The sequence below is a fragment of the Balaenoptera physalus genome (genome assembly GCF_965194825.1).
Source record: "Balaenoptera physalus genome assembly, chromosome: 3".
Taxonomy (NCBI): Eukaryota; Metazoa; Chordata; class Mammalia; order Artiodactyla; family Balaenopteridae; genus Balaenoptera; species Balaenoptera physalus.
Window position 1 is genome coordinate 114,232,785 of NC_138890.1, and position 18,993 is coordinate 114,251,777.

General features: G+C 42.0%; 1 protein-coding gene across 1 annotated transcript in view; it reads right to left on the reverse strand.

Moving 5' to 3' along the window:
- Positions 1–18,110, reverse strand: part of THBS4 (thrombospondin 4) — a 52,053-nt gene extending 33,943 nt beyond the window's left edge. The window contains exons 1-2 of the mRNA XM_082458080.1: positions 16,189–18,110; positions 10,218–10,421 (exon numbers count right to left, since the gene is read on the reverse strand). Coding sequence (XP_082314206.1) covers positions 10,218–10,421; positions 16,189–16,276 — 292 coding nt within the window. The 5' untranslated portion in view covers positions 16,277–18,110. The remainder of the gene's footprint in view (positions 1–10,217; positions 10,422–16,188) is intronic.
- Positions 18,111–18,993: the final 883 nt, after the last annotated feature.

An 18,993-nucleotide genomic window follows, 5' to 3' on the forward strand; every position in this document is an offset into this window, starting at 1 on the left:
GATGATGTGTTTTTTTCCTTTTCTTCATTTTCATTGCCTGATTTTTCTACAAGAAACACACATTACTTATGTAATACAAAAAAGTAAAAGAAATAATGAATTCCACATATAAACCCAGAGTGTGCTACAGTCAGTCTGTATGATTCATAACAAGTAACTGGGACCATCTTTCCTCAGATACCTCTTCTGTGAAGTGTAAATGCCAACTTGGTGCTGCCCCATGGAGTAGCCAGCCAGGAATATCTGTTTATGTTGCAATATTGCCAGAAAAAATAATCCCTACTATGAAATTTTAAAGATGTTTTTGAAGACTTCCTCCAAACACATTAGACTTTCTAGGTTGACTTCCCCACCCTTCTAAACCCTGACTAGATTTGCTTTCCCATTTGACCATGGTTGGAGGGGGCCAGTTGGCATCAGGGTCTGTGGTGTAGAGAGATGCCCTGAGGAGTCAGGAGATCTTCTCTCGTGCCCATGTGGTCACCGCCACTTGCTTACCGAGAGAGAAGAATTGGTAAGACCTGACAGAACAGACTGGCTAGAAGGCCTTTCTATGGCTGTAGTACATTACTACGTTTCCTGAAGCAAAGTATTGGTAAGACTTAAGTAAATGTGGTATGAGGAGAAAGAAAACAGACGTGAGTAGAAATTCTTGAGGTATTTTAAACATGGGATACAACAGAGTTTTTTTACCCCTTTATTTAATATTGTTGAGAATTTATAATAGTAATAGCATGGCTGGAAATTGGAGGCATAAGGTACACAAAAGAGGGGGAAAATGAACCCAAATATATGCACTAATTCAATATTTTAAGATGTCTATTTCTTTACTTTTTTGAATAGTTTTGCAAATCCCTGGCGTTTTTACAGGCCAGTGAAAACACCACTTGGACTACCAGACTTCAACCAGGTCATAGACACATATACTCAGGATCTCCTCATTTTCATTATGGCCACAACCTCTGTTTCTCATAGTAACAGTTTAAGAGGATACACAGAGCAGCTTAAAACAAATACCCTTGGTCTTTCTCCCCTGGGATTTCTGTGGGATTCAAAGGAAACATATTTTCATGGGCCTCTTGCCTGCTTTTAGCAGGCCTTCCAGGCCATGTGGGCCATGATTTATTTTCATAACTGAATCGCTAAGTTTAATTTTATAAATAGTACCTAGTGGAGTACGTTATATATAACAGGTACACATTAATGTTGTGAATATAAACTTCCAATGAATAATTAAATGATTGCCTTGAAAGCTTTTCACATATAAATTTAAAAGTTTAGAGAGTAGCAATTTAACATCTATTGCAGGCAGCCAAACCTGCCATTGTGTTCATGCTGTCATTTAAGGGCACGCTATACTTCTGCCTTGCTTTGTGTTGCAGTGCAGCACTGAAATGACAAATTCCTCATGCTCCTAGATCTTGTGACAAGAGCAAGAGGAAAAAAAGGAAAAGAAGAATTATGGAAACTTCCATCTTCACAAGGTCTGTTAGCAGAAAATTATCAAGTGCTTTGACATTTACCATTCTTCATACTTGATCCAATAATTTTCATTTTGCTTATGGCTTCCATTTTTTCATTTTTCTTTTTTATTGCAAACTCCTTACTTCAGTGCTTCTATACTTATTTTATCTTCAGAGCAGTAAGACTACCCCAGAGGGTCGACAGGCACCTGCTCAGAAAACTCAGCATTTCCCCATCAGTCACAATGAGTCTAGAAACAGCCTCAACAACCCAGGAGCCTGCGGCCTGGGAGATTCCCTGACCTTCTCCAGAAGCAGCACCACTAGAGGGGAGAGAGCAGACATGGTTCCCTTCCTCTCTCTGGTTCCCCTTTCCCAGTGCTCACCTTGCCCAATCTTAGCCCAACACACACACAGAGCAGAGGGGAGCAAAACAGAGGGGAAAATACAAGTGAGCCATTAAGACATCACTTCTGCCTCCAGAAGGAGTGAAAAGTCAGGCCTGGAAGCTGGAAGGAGCAGTCTTCTCCTGGCTCCAGCCCACTTCTGCCCCTTAGCACCCCAGGGAGCAACACACTCAGGAAAACCGTCACTGGGTACAGCTCTGCTTCTTCAGCTGAGGCACATTCCATTCTCTTGCTTGCTTCTCACTGAAACAAGTTTGCTTGGTGATTTCAGTCTTGTTCTTTCTCAGGGCGAGTACCAAGAACTCCTCTGATTAGAAGTGAAGGCTGCAGGTCTTCAAACAGTGTTTCTGCCTCTACCCTGTTCTATCTCTGGGTTTCTCTGCCAGATTCCTTACTTACCTTCCTGCTGAGGGTCTCTTTCTATGCAGTTTTTCTGGACTGAAAGCTTGAGATTCTTACAGGACTGTTTTGACCAAATGATTGCCTTTTCAATGCAACTCACAAGCGAGCCAATGGAATCATTCACTAGCTCCCTAGCGGTCCCTAATTAATGTGTAACTTATCCCAGGACTGGCCCAACCTTCCTGCCACCTTCCATTCTGCTGATCACCAGCCAAGCTGAACGACCAGTTCTAACAACCCATTTTCACCCCTCTCTAGCTTTCTCCAGCCTCCCTCATTCTTTTCTTTCTGTGCGAATGTTCTCTTCTCCACTCCTCTCCTTCCTGCTCCATCATTGCTACAAATCTGAAGCCAAGATCCAGCTCAAATGCGCCAGACTCCCTCTAGTCTTCCATCTTCCCCAAGGTTGGAAGTTACTGCCTCATTCATCTTTCCTAACACTTTCTCAGTGCTTTGCTAGGTATACTTTTTCAGGACTCAGGTTCCAGTCATGGCTCGGATATTAAATCCCTATGTGACCCTGGGCCTGAAGTGTCCACTTCTTAAACTATTAAAAGGAGTCAATAAAAGCTGTCCTTCCTATTTCATTTTGTTTTCAGTGGTGGTCAAATAAGAAAATGCAAAAATATAAGCTGCTATACAAACGTAGGTACTAGTATATTTGTTTATTTCTCATCTTCTCTACTAAAGCATAAACTCTTGGGACAAGCAGTCTATTTCTTACTAATTTTCCCATACACCACAGCATCTGAGAACACCAAATACAACTATCTGTTGAATGAAAAAATAGAGTATTCGTGTATCTACTCTGATTTTTTTTAATCCACAATCTTATTAAAAATGTGGGGAGCAGTTTCTATTAGTTTACTTACATAAATCTTTTCCTTCTAAACGTAGCATCTTTGTGTACTTGAGAGTTTGAAGTCTCATTTTATGGCTGCATTTCCATGTCTGGGCACCAGCCTGACAGAGGAGTCACGCAGCCTGGCCTGATTAAAACCATCTCAGTGACTGGCGGGGGATGAAGATGAAGACGCAAACCCAAGCAATGAAGATTTGAAATATTGCTATCTTGGGAAAAGTTTCAAAAGGTGCTTTTTGAAAAGTGGACGGACTTGGTAGTCAAAAATATTATGATGTGTTGAATATCAAAGCTATGAAGCAGGCTGCCAGCTTTAAAGAACTGGAAATGATAATATTTTGTCTGCTTGGGCAAAGAAATTCAGAGTGACCTGGCCTGCAGGCAGCAAACTCAGCAAGGTAGTCCGGGGCTTTCTGCTTTGCTTGGCAAATGGCTTTGCTCTTTGGCCCTTTTAAATATATGATGAAAGTAATTGCTGTCAACCTTTCCTCTTCTTCTCCAAATAACTGTACATTAAAAAAAGACTTCTTGCCATTAATGTCTCTTGTGACCGATATTCTTGTTTGCCTTGACTCATTTATCTTTACGCCCTATACGCTAAGGTCTTTGTAACTTTAGTGCTTTGGAAATACATAAAAGGTAAATCATCAAACTGCTTTTCCTAAAAGTACTCTGGGTGACTCCCAGGTGTGATAAATGCAGTATGTGTGTTTTGAAATTTTTTTGTAGCAGTTTAAACCAATGTAAAGCTTACAGAATACACACACACACACACACACACACACACACACGGAGCAAAGAAACATCCAGTGAAAGGAAGCACAGCAGTTATATTGAACATCTGCAAAAGACTTTATATTTTGCTAACTTATGAGGCATCACTGTAAACAACTATCTGGTAGGTAACAGAGCTGTAAATGTGCACAGAATCCCAAGGTCACCTTATAGGAGAGAGGTGCAAAGCAACTTCTTAAATGCCCATGGAATGCTCTCTAGCCTTAGTAGAGCCACAGAATATTAGCATTATAAGTCATCCAGCTTAATATCTCACTTCACAAATCCCTTCAGTAAAAGTGCAGTCTCTACCAGCACATTGCCAGTAACAAAGAACTTTACTTTGCAGAAAAACCCATTTCACTTTTGGATTGCTCCCCAAGATTTTCCTAATTCAGAGCCAATATGTGTTTCCTCCAACTTCCACCAGTGTGTCCTAATTTTACTCTTCAGAACTATAGACAGATATAATCTTATTCTCAATCAAAATGATATTCTTCAAATATTCTAAGGCAACTTTCATCTCTCTCACGTCTTCTGTCTGGCTCCTTGATTTCTCCAGTTCCTTTAATTTTTTGACTTGTGATGTGGTAAAAAACGGGATCCAGAGGGATGCTGGCTTGGTGACTCTCCTCACTGTAATCTCTGACTCGACAGTGTCCCTGTGAAATGTGCTCACAACTAGACACAGTATTCTAGATGTGGCTGGACAATTAAGTGTAGAGTGGGACTATCAGTGCCCTTGATCTGGCCACATGTATGTATTAATGAAGCCTAAAATTTAAAAAGCTTTTAAAAAAGTTGCATCACTGTATCTGTTCATTCATTCATTCATTCAGCAAACATTTTTGAGCAACTACTAAGTGCCAGGCACTGTGCTCAACATCGCTTGGTTCTTAACGTTGTTGACTAGAATGCTTAGGATGGGTCTTCCTCATCCTGGGCGTCTACAATTTACTTTTCATTCCTAGAGGACGGATTTACATTTATTATTGTAAAATTTAATCTGATGGTGGCCTATTGTGTGCCAGCCAGGTAGGACCCTGTAAATCTTGATAATGGCCTCTGACATGTTCAACTGTTTTTTCCAGCTTTGTGCCAACTGCAAACATGTTAAAATACTGTGTTTCCACCTAAGTCACTGATATGTTGAAAAGTTCAATGCCCAAGACAGAGCCTTGTCAAAAACCACTAGATACTTTGCTATAAGGCAATTTACCAACTCCTAACAGTACTATTTATCTAGCTTATTCTTTTTTTTATATTATTCAGAAAGGTATAACGAGTGACTTCATAAAATTCATTAAAAAGTTTGGCAGGATTTATTTTTAGTAAACCTATTTGCCTTCAAATAATCCCAGCTTTCTTTTCCAGGAAATCCCAAAATGCATGAATAAATAGTACAACCCTCTGAAGGTTTGTCCTAAAGTTCATGAAAATTCTTTCCACTTTCTGTACATCATCATTTTAAAACTGAGTTCATTCAAGGGTACCTCATAAGAGTACTGTGAAAGTTAAAAGGGAAAATGAGCGTTGAGCCTTTAGCACGGCCCTGGTTCATTGTAATGGCTCCATAAATAAATATTATTATAAGTGTTTGAGGCACCTCATTTTTTCCCCTTCATTATTTGGTTTAGAATTCTAACTTTTTTTTTTTTTTTGGCCGCTCCACGCAGCTTGCGAGATCTTAGTTCCCCCGTCACGGACTGAACCCGGGCCCTTGGCAGTGAAAGCTCAGAGTCCTAACCACTGGACAGCCAGGGAATTCCAGAATTCTAACTTTTAAACTCTTCCATCTCTTTCCAGCTGTATCTCTCATTAGCCTGCAGGTTTCAGAACAACTACTCTGAACCACTTGACTTCTCCTATCATAGGCTGAGGAGCGTGACTCTCTCCAGTCATTACTGCTAATTCTTGGATTTCCCTTCATTTCCACAGCATCAGGTTGTTTTTCTGTGGCTCTCAAATTAAGACTAAAGAAGCGGTCCTCTCATGCTTTTTCTGAAAGGTGAAGCTTTCATTAAGGTAAGCCAAGAGTTCACCAACTCATCATTTTTGGAAGACAGTTGCCTAAATAATAGAAAGGTGTCTCTGTCCCTCACTATCTATCTAATCTATCTAACATAGTAACCTGAAGTTTTTATTGAGCTTCAGAGTCTAAGTTATTATACTTTATATAAGTCAGTTCTTGCAATCAACCTGGGAGGTAGCTATTATCATCCCCACTTTAGAGATAGTAAGTCGATGCTCAGGGGGATTCAGAGATGTATTCACGGTGACACAGTTCCTGAGACTTTTAATTGTGACTCAAACTCAGGATACTAACTGGAAAGTTGTCTCTATGCCAGATTCAAGAAAATCACCAACCATATCTTCTACCCAGCTAGGTGGTTTCTATAGAATGCTTATTTCTATACCACTGTATTACTAATAATCTGATAGAGCATTTCTATCAGAAATACTACCTGTATTACTTTTACATCCTCAACCAAATGGTCTTCAACATTCATTCATTCAAAAAGTGATTCCGAGCCAGACCTACTGTGGGACATTGTATACATCTAGAATTTCCACAACAATGTCTTTTTTTTTTTTTTTTTAAAAACAAAGCTACTCTTCTCAGCCTCCATTTACTCTATCCAGTCTCTTCATGAGCCACTTTTATGTACAGGGCATTGTGCTATGTGCTGCAGTATACACAAAGGTGAGTTAAGGGATGCTTAGTCCCTGCCTTAGGGGAGCTTATAACCTACTGGAGAAAAGACCTCTAAGTAATTCAAATACAAGGCAAGTGAAGAGTAGCACCTTCTGTGGAGGTACAAAGTCGTATAAAGAAAGGTGTCGGGAGGAGCTGGAGATGTGTCTTACGTGTGTAGGATTTCAGTAACTTGAGATGGTGCAGGGCATGCACCAGGGGGAGCAGAGGGCAAGAGCAAAAGGACAGAGAAGGAGCGACAGCGTGGGTGCGTCCAGGGAACAGTAGTTAGCCCATCCGGCTGAAGCACAGGCTGCATGGACAGTTGGAAGGACAGATAAACTGGAAAGGCTCGTTGGGAGTCAGGCAATAGAAAGACCTAAATGCCCAGCCTGGGCAATTGCACCTTATTCAGTTTGGGATCGGAAGCCACTACAGGTCTCTGCAGTCAGGCATAACTAGATCCAAGTTATGCTTTGCGAACAGTAATGAGGTGACCATGGTAGGATGACTTGGAGAGTGAGAGGGTAGAAACAGAAAGCTCAGTGGCAAACTCATTCTTTGCAGTCTTCATGGAATACACTTTAGTTTCTCGTAGGAGCTCGTCAAAGGCCCAGACAACCAAATCCTCTCTTCGATTCCATCTGTGCAGTCACCCTCTCCCAAACCATAACCTTTAATAGAGGGAAAGATGTGTCCTATTTCCTACTCTGGTGTTTTAAGTCACGAGAGATACGTCTTGATTTCTTGTTTCGCTGTTTTCCATGCAAAGCAACAGAAGACAAGAGCAGCTGAGCCTTGTCAGTTGAATAATGGACTGGGGTTCACCTTCCAGGAAGATGCTTTCCCCCCACCCTCCACAAATCATGGCAGGTGTGCATGGCCCCCTGAACGGTCAGGTCACTGAAGACCTGCTTCACCTACTCGCTACTCACATGAACGTGTTTGCCCCCTGCTCCGGCAAGTGCTTATTCTAATCCTTAGGCCAGAATGCCTCCACCTGCTAGTTTATTAAAGGGAAACTTCTGCCCTCATGATGGTGGTTAATCTGAGGGGCTGTGAGGAATGTGCCCCAGCTGCTGGTTTCCCTGGTAACTGATGAGCCAACCTGACGTCAATTCCCCTATACATGGTAGCCTCCTTCTCCCCCGAGTAGCAAAGATCGCTGCCATGTCCTGCCTGCTGTCTGGTCTATACAGTGGGATGTCGCTCCAGGACCTTTTGCTGCAGACATGTAAGATCCCCTGTCCAATAAACTGTTGATGTCTCTGTCACTGTTCTGGGATCTTCTTTTGGTCTCGAGGCTGGGCAACAAGACTTGCAGGCCTGCAGGGTGCAGCCCAGCACCACCACTGAACACCTCAATGGGGCGTCACAAACACATGCTGCATCTTTTTCTGGACCTGATGGACCCAGTGACTTCTCTTTCTGTTCCAGTCACAATGGGCTCCTGCTCCTTCCTAGAACTTTCCGATTCACCAGGGATGGCAAATCTCTGTCCTTTTTCCTATTGCTCCAGGGAATCTTCTCTGTGTCAAATTCTTCAACTCTAATACTGTTATAAATCCCTCTTTGTTTTCTGAGAATTGTCATCTCTGGATTCTTTTAGGACTCCTTTTAAAAAATATTTTTTCTAAGAGCTTTTTATCTCTCCTAGTAGGTTGGCAGGTGGAAAGGTGTTCAATCCTTTCCTCTTTTTTTCTCCTTTAACATGGAGATCAGCTGGTATTAACAGCTGACTCACATGACTGATGATTCTTCAAAGGAAACGCACTTAACAACCCCCTTCCCTATCCATCTACCTGCCCATGTATCTAGCATTACCCCGGCCTCTATAGAGTGAACAGAAAGAATCAGCTGGGGGGAAGTTGCTTGTTTTTCCACAATGGCCAATTTAGAAATAGAGGGTGAGATTCAGAGAGAGTTAAATCTAGAAGCAGAGTTTTTGGCTCTATAGCGGGCCTTTTAGCCACTAAGCTGAGTGAGCTAAAAGAAAAACCTTCCAGTGCATCTAAAATAATTTAGTGAGAAGCTACTGCCCTTAGATGAAGAAGGGTGGCGTTTATAGATGATAAACTGAGTAGCTGGGTTCTTAGACAATGAGTTGTTCCTTCAAGAGATGTGAGGCAAAATGGGGTTGTCAGAATCAAGGCAGAGAGATGGGTGAAATTACCTCCCATCAGGGCTGAAGGCGGGGCAAAGGGAGCAGGAATGGTTGAAACATCTGCTAAATCATGAACCATGTCCCCAACTCCCTTCACTGTCTGAAACTGCACCTCAGCCCCTGAGAGGCCGTGAGGAACAGACAGAGAAAGCAGACTTGTGAGTGAGATGAAGGAGGGAGGGAGGATATTGGAACTTGACATAAAAGGAGGGGTCAAAAGCCCATTCGTTCTTGCTTTTAACTCCATAGTCCTGTGAACTCTAAGAATTAGGAATTTCTTTCAGCTCCCAACACCTGCAGCTTTAAGTGTTCAATCACAATTAGAATCTCAGAGAGTTTGAAGCACTAGAAGTATCTACTTTGTAGAGCAAACTGAAATAAAAAAATCTCGCTGGAAGGACCAGTCCTCCTTTTTTAAAAGCATAAGGCAGCATGGACACGTATCTGTCACATTCCTCAATAAGCAGGAACAGGTGTTGTCCCCAGGGCACGGGTGGAAGAGAAGAAGATGAAAAAATAGTGACCTTTTTCCTTGGAAGTCATTTCTTAGTATATGTAGGAACTCAATTTGACAGTGAAACATTTGACAGCAGAGGGAACAAACAAGTGACAGACCTGTGTAAATTGGCACAAAACAGGTAGAAAAGAGAGCTGTTCATTTTGTTCTACCGCTGAGATATATTCTTTCTATCAAGTTCGGGAGGTGCTTGCAGACCTAGGAGTTAGGTCTGCTAAGCCACATGCTTCTAAGGGAGCACAAGAATGGTGTGGGTGGCTATTACAGGCTGAATGTGTGTGTTCCCCTCAAATTCATATGTTGAAGCCCGAACCCTCAATATGGTGGTATTAGGAAGTGGGCCTTTGGGAGGTAATTAGGTTTAGATTAGGTCATGAGGGTGGGATCCCCCATGACGGCATTAGTGTCCTTACAAGAAAAGGAAGACAGAGCTCACTCTCTCTCTCTGCACCAGCACACACTGAGGAAAGGCCATATGAGGACACAGTGAGAAGGCGGCTGTCTACAAGCCAGGACCCAGGCTCTCATCAGGAACCACATCTGCTGGCACCTTGACCTTGGACTTACCAGCCTCCAGTACAGTGGGAAATAAACATCTGTTGCTTAAGTCACCCAGTCTATGGTATTTGTTATAGCAGCTCAAGCTGACTAACTGAGTGGCCAAACTGTCCTGGGTCCTGTTCCTTCCAGAACTGGATCCAAAATAACACGAGGATCGGACAACGTCAAAGGGCATTTTTGCCGCAAGCTATTCTTCCTTCTTTCTCCCGATATCAACTCACCCTCCCTATATAGGTAAATGCACAATCAGAGGAATTTGGTATTGAAAACTGAAATCAATGGTGGATGGAACCATCTGAAGGAAAGTAGACCCCAGATCCTGGAATAGGCAGAGAGGATTTTTAAGAAAATAATTTCTATAAATCTCCTTACCTTTGTTCAAGCGTCCCATCACAGTAAACTCAAAATACTTGCTGTTGTCAGCTGAAGAGTAAAGGCCGAAGATGGTGGCTGAACTTTTGGTCTGCAGCTTGAAGGTGGAGATCACATAGAGCTCTTTCAGGGTGGGGTCTGTCAGGACTGGCTGCAGGACACCTGGGTTCAGCCTCTGGCTGGCGGATGGGAGAAGGTCAAAGACTGCGGAGAATGGGGAGAAAGGAACAATCAGTGAAAGGTTTAACTTTGGGGCAAACACGATTTTTGAGGGGAGACAATCTGACAGTAAGCTATGAAGTGAACTGATATTGTAATCATTTTTCCACATTGTCAAACACGCCAGTTCTTCCTCATCACTCTTACGGTGGCTGGACATTTGAACCAGAAGAAATAGAGCACAGTATTCATCACAAGGTTATAGCCCCCAAGAGAAGACAAAATTTGCAAACCCAAAATTGCGTTTTGGCTGAAGAAGTGGCTCTGAAAATTCCCACTAGGGAGAGGCTAGTATAAAGGCTAAAAGCGGGGCTTCCCTGGTGACACAGTGGTTGAGAATCTGCCTGCTAATGCAGGGGACACGGGTTCGAGCCCTGGTCTGGGAAGATCCCACATGTCGCGGAGCAACTGGGCCCGTGAGCCACAACTACTGAGCCTGCGCGTCTGGAGCCTGTGCCCCGCAACGGGAGGGGCCGCGATAGTGAAAGGCCCGTGCACCTTGATGAAGAGTGGCCCCCGCTTGCCGCAACTAGAGAAAGCCCTCGCACAAAACGAAGACCCAACACAGCCAAAAATAAATAAATAAATAAATAAATAAATAAATAAAGTAGTTATAAAGGCTAAAAGCCTTTATATTAAAGGCTTAACGTATAAGGTGGGGGGGACGCAGGTAACAGCATCCAAATCATTGTTTTTCTTATGGCCCCTAGTAGTGAATTTCTGCCTTGGGGTCTCTCATGTGCCTCTTGGACCGGAGCCAATTGTCTTTTCCTGGTCAGTGATAAGTGACACAGGGAATATGCAGCAGAAAGCAGGGGTATGGTAGGAGATACACTGTCAACAAAACAGTTTGCTACCTTTGTGAGACCTAAGTGTTCCCTTTGTGCATTTACAGTGCCCCAGTGTTTCTCTGTTAAGAAATCCCGATGTGGAAACAAAACAGAACCATACAACGTGGTTTCTATTTCTTGATTGTAACCTCACTGATAGAGTTGGTCTACAAAAACTAGAACCTGCATTTATATTTGTGTAAGTTGCTTTTGATCCAGTCAGCAGCACCTTCTCTCAAACTTTATGAAAGCTATGAGAGAGTATGTCCAGTTAATTTAAAAGGCAAAGGCCAAATTTGGGTAATACTCACTAGAAGTTACTTAGTATTTTTCTTGGTTTATGCAAATATCGTTTGGACAATTCCATAGCCTGCAGGAACTTCAGGCTCCAGAGCTGTCTGCTGGATACAATAATCTGGTTACTAAAAAGGGTCACAGTATCCATAATTTATAAAGAGCTCTTACAAATCAATAAAATAAGCATCCTAATAGAAAAATGGGTAAATAACATGAAAAGGCAATTTACAGAAAAAGAGTTACAATGGCAAATAAGTATATATATAAGTGTTCATATGCTTAACTAATGATGAAGGAATTGCTGACTTAAACAACGAGGTATTATTTTCACCATCAAATTGGAAAAACAATACATACAATAATACCCAACTGTTGGTGAGGATTCAGGAAAGTGGGTACTCATATACTGGTGGGTAAGATTTAAACTGGTATAAACACTTTGAAGCCAGTTTAAATAACAATATCAAAGGCCCTAAGACACATATGCTCTTTGATTTAGTGTTGCTACAAAAGGAATTTATCTTAAGAAAATAATGGATGACATGGTAATTTATTTAGGAGATTCACCACCAGTGTTAATTCTAGAATTTCTATTTAGGAAGGAGTTATGTGAAAAGCTAATTGGAAGAGGTGGGAAACCTGAACCTTTGCTGGCACAGCACTTTGTCTCTTCTTAACAGAGACAGAAAGGCTTGACAGAGATTACAGGGATTTCAGCCCTCCGAAGCCATCCTGTGGCACTGCAAATGTTCAACAAATTATTTTTAGTATAAAAACACTGGAAACAACTAAGTGTCCTACATTAGAGCCCTGGATAAATAAATTTTGGTCCACCCAAAAAGAGAAATACTATATATTAAATTACTATATATTAAAAAGGGTAATGCAGCTGAATACTTAGATATGGGAAAAAGCTCATGATATATTAAGTGGAGACAGATGATAAAATTACATGTATAACATGACCCCATTTGAAATATGTATTTGCCCAGAAAAAGATTTGAAAAACAATACGGCAAAATGCTAACAAGAATAGTAGCTATCTCTGGGTTGAATAATTATACATTTTTAATTTCATTTGCTTTTACTTATCCAATTTTCTTTTTCTTTTTCTTTTTTTTTCTTACAATGAACAGGTGTTGCTTTCGTAAGAAAAAAAGTTATAAAACAAACAGGCAAAAGCCTAGTTATTTATGAATGTCTACTCCTTTTAAAAGACGATCTGTCTTCAGATTAGATCTGTATTGTTTCTTTCATGTGTATCAAGAACCTTATACAATAATGATTTTAATACTAGCAGTGCTGGAAAGCAGAATATCTATTATGTTCTTTCTAGCATCCCACATTCCCCAAACATGAGGACTGCTGCCCACTGTACTTCAAAAGGGGCATAGAATTTTTAAATTTCCAGAGAACTGGAAACTTTACATTTCCACCAGTGGGAGCAAAGGGAAATAAGGCAATATATTTAAAAGTTCCATTCAGGACAAGACATCTTCAGGAAAGAGATGTGTGTTTAAAAGTATGGGAACTGCATGCAAAACTAAACTCTTGGTATTCCTGATTTTTGCTTTGACCATGATTACTTCATAATTCAGCTGAAACTAAGTTTACCGCATTTCAATCTGTATGGTTCCTCTAATCCACTGGCTTCACTCTCAAGAGGCCAAGTTGGGATTAGTTAGTAATGAGTTTGGAGAGTGTTTTGAAAAGGAAATGAGTCACCACAAATTTCTACTAATGTTATTACGCTTTAGTAATAGTGCCAGGATCTAAGCACAACCTTCTAGTGTTACAGGTGAAATTACTGCTACCAATGAGCCCAACCATCACTGTATGAAAATCGAATACTTACCAATAAGACTAGCAAGGCAGCTCAGAGGAAAAAGGAGATAAGCAAATTATTCAGCTGAGCTGATAATTGCAAACTAATCAACTCAATAAAGAATCTATCAGAAACTTGACTTAAACAGATCGCCTACAGCAATTAAATTAACCAGATAATTTAGGTATAGCCTGATTTCAAGTCTCCATAAAACAGGCAGCTCTGTCCAAGAAGCAAAATCCATACTTGCAACACACCATGAAGTTGTGTGTTCAAATGTCAAGAATTCATATAACACAAAATATTATACCCATGAATTCAAACCTGTTAAATAATGTTTGCAATAAGAAAACTTTTTTTTTTTTTAATAAGAAAACTTTTGAACTGTGTCAAAAAGCTTCCTTTCTGACACCAAAAGCAAAGGCAACAAAAGCAAAAGTAAACAAGTGGAACTACATCAAACTAAAAAGCTTCTGCACAGCAAAGGAAACCAATGAAATGAAAAGGCAACCTATGGAATGGGAGAAGACATCTGCAAATCACATCTCTGAAAAGGGGTTAATATCCAAAATATATAAAAAACTCATACAACTCAATAGCAAGAACAAACAAAACAACAAAAAATCACAACCAAACATATTTAAAAGTGGGCAGAAAATCTGAATAAACATTTTTCCAAAGGAGATAGACAGATGGGCAACATATACATGAAAAGATGCCCAACATCACTAATCATGAGGGAAATGCAAATCAAAACCACAATGAGATATCACCTCACACCAGTTAGAATGGCTATTAGCAAAAAGACAGGAAACAGCAAGCGTTGGTGAGGAGGTGGGAAAAAGGGAACCCTTGTACACCATTGGTGGGAATGTAAGTTGGGGCAGCTACTATGGAAAACAGTATGAAGGTTCCTCAAAAAATTAAAAACAGAACTACCTTATATGATCCAGCAATCCCACTCCTGGGTATTTAGCCAAAGAAAACAAAACCATTAACTCTGAAAGATATATGGAGTTACTCATCACAGCACTATTTACAATAGCCAAGATATGAAAACAACCTGTGTCCATCAATGGATAAATGAATAAAGAAAATGTGATACACACACACAATAGAATATTATTTAGTCATAAAAAGGAAGGAAATCTTGCCATTTATGACAATATGGATGGATTTTGAGGGCATTATGTAAGTGAAATTAAGACAAAGACAAATACTGTATGGTCTCACTTATATGTGGAATCTTAAAAACAAAAACAAACAAACAAGAAAGGACAAGCTCATAGACACAGAGAACAGACTGATGGTTGCCAGAAGTGGGGTAGTAGTGGTGGGGGTGAAATGGGTGAAGGACGTCAAAAGGTACAAGCTTCCAGTTATAAAATAAATAAGCCATGGGGATGTAATGTACAGCGTGGTGACTATAGTTAATAGTACTGTATTGCACATTTGAAAGTTGCTAAGAGAATAGATCTTAAAAGTTCTCATCACAAGAAAAAAATCGGTAGTCATGTGCGGCAATGGATGTTAACTGGACTTATTGTGGTGATCATTTTGCAATGTATACAATTATCAAATATTATGTTGTACACCTGAAACTAATATAACATTATATGCCAATTATACATTAATTTTTAAAAAAGGCTTCCTTTCTTACCTTCCTAGAAGCAAGGTCACAATGAATAAATACTATAAAGTACAGCATTTTAAACATTTCAACCCAAACTAAAAGCAGTTCAGTACCCCCTGAAAACACAATTCTGGTTACCTGGTCTGGAATCAAAATGAGTTATCTGGTGAAATGCAAAGTTTAAATGGGTAATTACTGCAGTGGGAGGGGAAGGGAATGGAGAGCACCAGCACAGGCATTCTTCATTCTGCCTTCCTTCCTAGAATTAGCAATTTTTACTTCAAGTTGCATGTCTCTTCCAGCTTTATTTTCTTAGTCAGTAAAAATTAACCCCAGGCATCAATTCAAACAGATGAAGGTCATCACTGGATAGCCAGTTAAAGCCCTGAGATGTTTTCTTGCTTAAATAATTTCTTCCTTTTGGTCTTTCCAAAATTCTGTTTAAGCTTAAGTGCTTTCTGCCCAACAGTTCTTTTCACCCCATCTCACAAAGGGGTTTGAAGACTGATCATCCAGGTGGCTTTTCAAATTATTAATCAACTTATTAACCTCTGTAGAGAAAGACCCATTTCTCAGCCTTCCAGTTCAATTTACCTCCAGAATCAAGAGACCAAGCCAACTCCCAAAGGAGGCTTTGGGGTCCCAGCAAAGTTGGAGCAGAAAAAGGCAAGTGGCAGGGCAATACAGCAATACTGCACCTTTCTTGGGGATATCAGCCTCAGACCACCTGGGCGGAACATCGCTCCTGCCGCGTCGAAGGATTTAGGATGCTGGGCTGAGTGGAGGGCCGGCCAGAGAGAGCCGCGGGGGACGAAATTCGGATTTCACCCTACTTCAAACAGGACGGGTTCGAGGTCTAGGGCCGCGCCGTAAGCTTGGAAACCCCACGTCTTTGCCTAGACTGAAAATAGGTTTTGCATCCCCCAAACTATTGTATAGGGAATTGGTCTCATCGCTGGATAATCTAATCTCCGAAAATTCTAATCTTTAATTATCGTTTCCAATCACAATAAAAAACAGAGAGGTGCCGAGCGAGGCCCCAGGAGCCAGGGGCCGAGCCGCGCGCGGAGCTGGTCCCTCCGTTCGCCCAAGTGGAGCGCGGGACGGCGGACTCCGTGACCGAGGGACCCTGGCCCGTGGCTCCCGCCCCGGCTCGCTCCCACTTACCCTGGGGGGTGGCCTGGGCGCCGGCCCCCAGCCACGGCTGCAGGGCCAGGTGCAGCAGGAGCAAGGCGGCTCCGCGCGGGGCCAGCATGCTGGCTCTTCCTGCTCCCCGCGGGCGCTCGGGACTCACGGCTCCGCGGGCCCTGCCTGGGAGTGCGGACGGCGCGCGGCCCCTCGGTCGGGCTTCCCGCGCGCAGCGCAGGTGAGGCGAGCGCGGCGTCCGGGCTGCCGTCGGGGGCGGTGCTCGCGTCCTGGCGCCGCGGAGCTGAGTGCGCTGGCGGCGGGGCAGGGCGCTTTATGGTCTGGCTGGCCGGGGTGGGGGAGGGCCGAGGCCTGGGCGGCCTACTTGGCTGGGATCCCCTTTGGCCGGGAAGTATGGGGGCGGCCGGAGCGGGGAGCGTGGGCGGCAGAGAGAGAGAGAGAGAGGCGTGAGCTTCGGGACTGGGGATGGGAAGGAGCCCTGGGCCGACCCGGTCCTGGGTGGGTGGGCGTAGTCGCCGGGCCCGGACGGACGAGGGGGTTAGGAGGATGCGAAGGGCGAGGATGGGCAGTCGGGGGGCTGGTGAGAAAGTGAGGACACGCAGGACAGAGAAGAAGGACAAGAGCGGGGCAAAGGAGGAAGAAAGTGACACTGACCCGCTAGCTTTGGGCACCATCCATCCCCCACCTCTTCTTTTCTAAACAGAAGAACATCGTTTTGTCAGGCTCTTAACGCCCATCTTGGGTTCCCTTCCCAACGAGCCCTGAAGGCTCTCCGGGAACTTCTGCCTCCTAAGGTGGTCCGGAGAACAACTGGTTTCTTTTATTTCTTCAGTCTTTTCTTGAATACTTCAAATGATGAATATTTTCCCCATCAAGTTTTGAGACGTGAACGGTGAATGTTTCAAAGTTTTTGAGTTTTTAATGGAAATAAAACACATCTCAAGGAATCCATCCAGACAGAACCATTTATAGGATGTAGTGTTTTATGGAGAATTTTTCAGTCCGGTTTCCAAACACTCTGCCCACTTCTGTTCCGCCCTCCCAAAAGATTCCAAGTGACAGTTTAAAGCTATGGGAGTAGGACCTAAAAGAGAGGGAAGGAACATAAGGAGTTAGTCTTCCTCCTAGGCAAAGCCCCCTAAAAATAATGTGGATTAATTAGAGGAAAAAATATTTCAGAACAATGGCAAACTTTTCCCTCTTAAACAATCTTGACTAATGGAGAAAATCCAGCAAAGTATTTATATCCCTATCTTTAAGTCTCAAAGAATTCCATTTCAAAGTTTAAGAAGCTATCTGCCATAAGCGGGAAGATTAACTCATCATCTTATTCCCAAACTGTGCTAGAATAACCCCTCACCAATTATGATTCCATTTACAGCTAATGACCTGAAAATTTGTGAGCTATATTCAGAGCTCCTTTCTATTTGAGGTCTAACATAGTTCTAATCCAGGCTTCATTTAATGCCACATTACACTAAGTCTCTGTATGGAGTGGGTCACCATATGTCTACATATAAGAGAGCACTGAAGAGACAAAGGGCACATGTTTCCAGCAATGTGACTGTACACTAGTGAGATGGATTAGACTAGAGAATCTTCAAGTGACTAAACGGTGTCCTCAGGAGTGGCCTGGGTTGGAGGGAGCTCCAGGCTCCCAACTTCTGCTTTAAGCACAATGGCTTTGCTTGTATATGTTTTATGCAACGGACTTCGAAGTAAGTAGGACTAAGTTATTTGGAAGGCAGATACCATTTTTTTTAAAGTCATCTTTGTTTAGTCATCTTTGCCAGGCATCCCCAAATCCTAGCAAATTCCCAGCAAAATAGCTTGCACAGCTAGGCACACAATAAATTTTTGTTGAAACTGGATGACTACTAAGTGTAACTGAGCAACAAAAGAATCAAATGACTTTCTGCTAGCCTAATAGAACTTATGATTTAATTTTTAAAGAGACTGCATTTTTATGAGGCTATTCTTTGGGGAATCTCAGTCAGCTTTTTCTTCATGTTCTCAGAATCAAGAGGAAATTTGATTACAATAAAATTCATTAAATTGGCTGTGAAATATCTGGTAAAGGAGGTGAAAGAGTTAATCTGTGTCTTTTCTGTGCCACCTCATTAAAATATCTGTTGTTAACACTTACACTGAATTTTAATTTATTTTAATAATGTACTAATTTATTTAAATGTTCCCCCATATCAGACTGAGCTCTTTTTTAACACGATCTCATTTATTTTCATAGTCCTAATTCCAAGTACAGTGCTGGCACTTGATAGTAAGTAGCTCATTGAATTGACTTTCCTTCTCTTGGTACTGTAAAGCAGGATAAGAGGTTGTGATATGTTAGTAATCCATTCGTGCCGTAGATTGCAAAAATGGCCCCAAAGCTTCACTGTTCTCTATATATCTTTTGCTTTCCAGCTGTAACTCTAGGCTTGGCCGTGTAGTTTTCTTGGTCAATAAGAATTTAGCAAAACTCCTACAAGCAGAAGTAAAAAACATACGTGTGTGATTGGACTTGCTTGCTCTTCCACCTCTGCCTTTGCCATGATAGTGTGGCTGTGCTAGCCTGTTGGAGGATGAGACATGGAGCAGAGCCGACTCACCACAGTCACCCTAAGCAAAGCCAGCTGAGATCTGCTCACAGCTGACTCACGCAGGTGAATAGGTTCAGGCAAGATCAGCAGAGCTGTCTTGTTGACTCCAGCGACGAGAGCAACAAACGTTTACTTTTTAAAATGTATTTATTTAATAAATGTATGTATTTATTTATTTATTTAGTTTTGGCTGCATTGGGTCTTTGCTGCTGCACGCGGGCTTTCT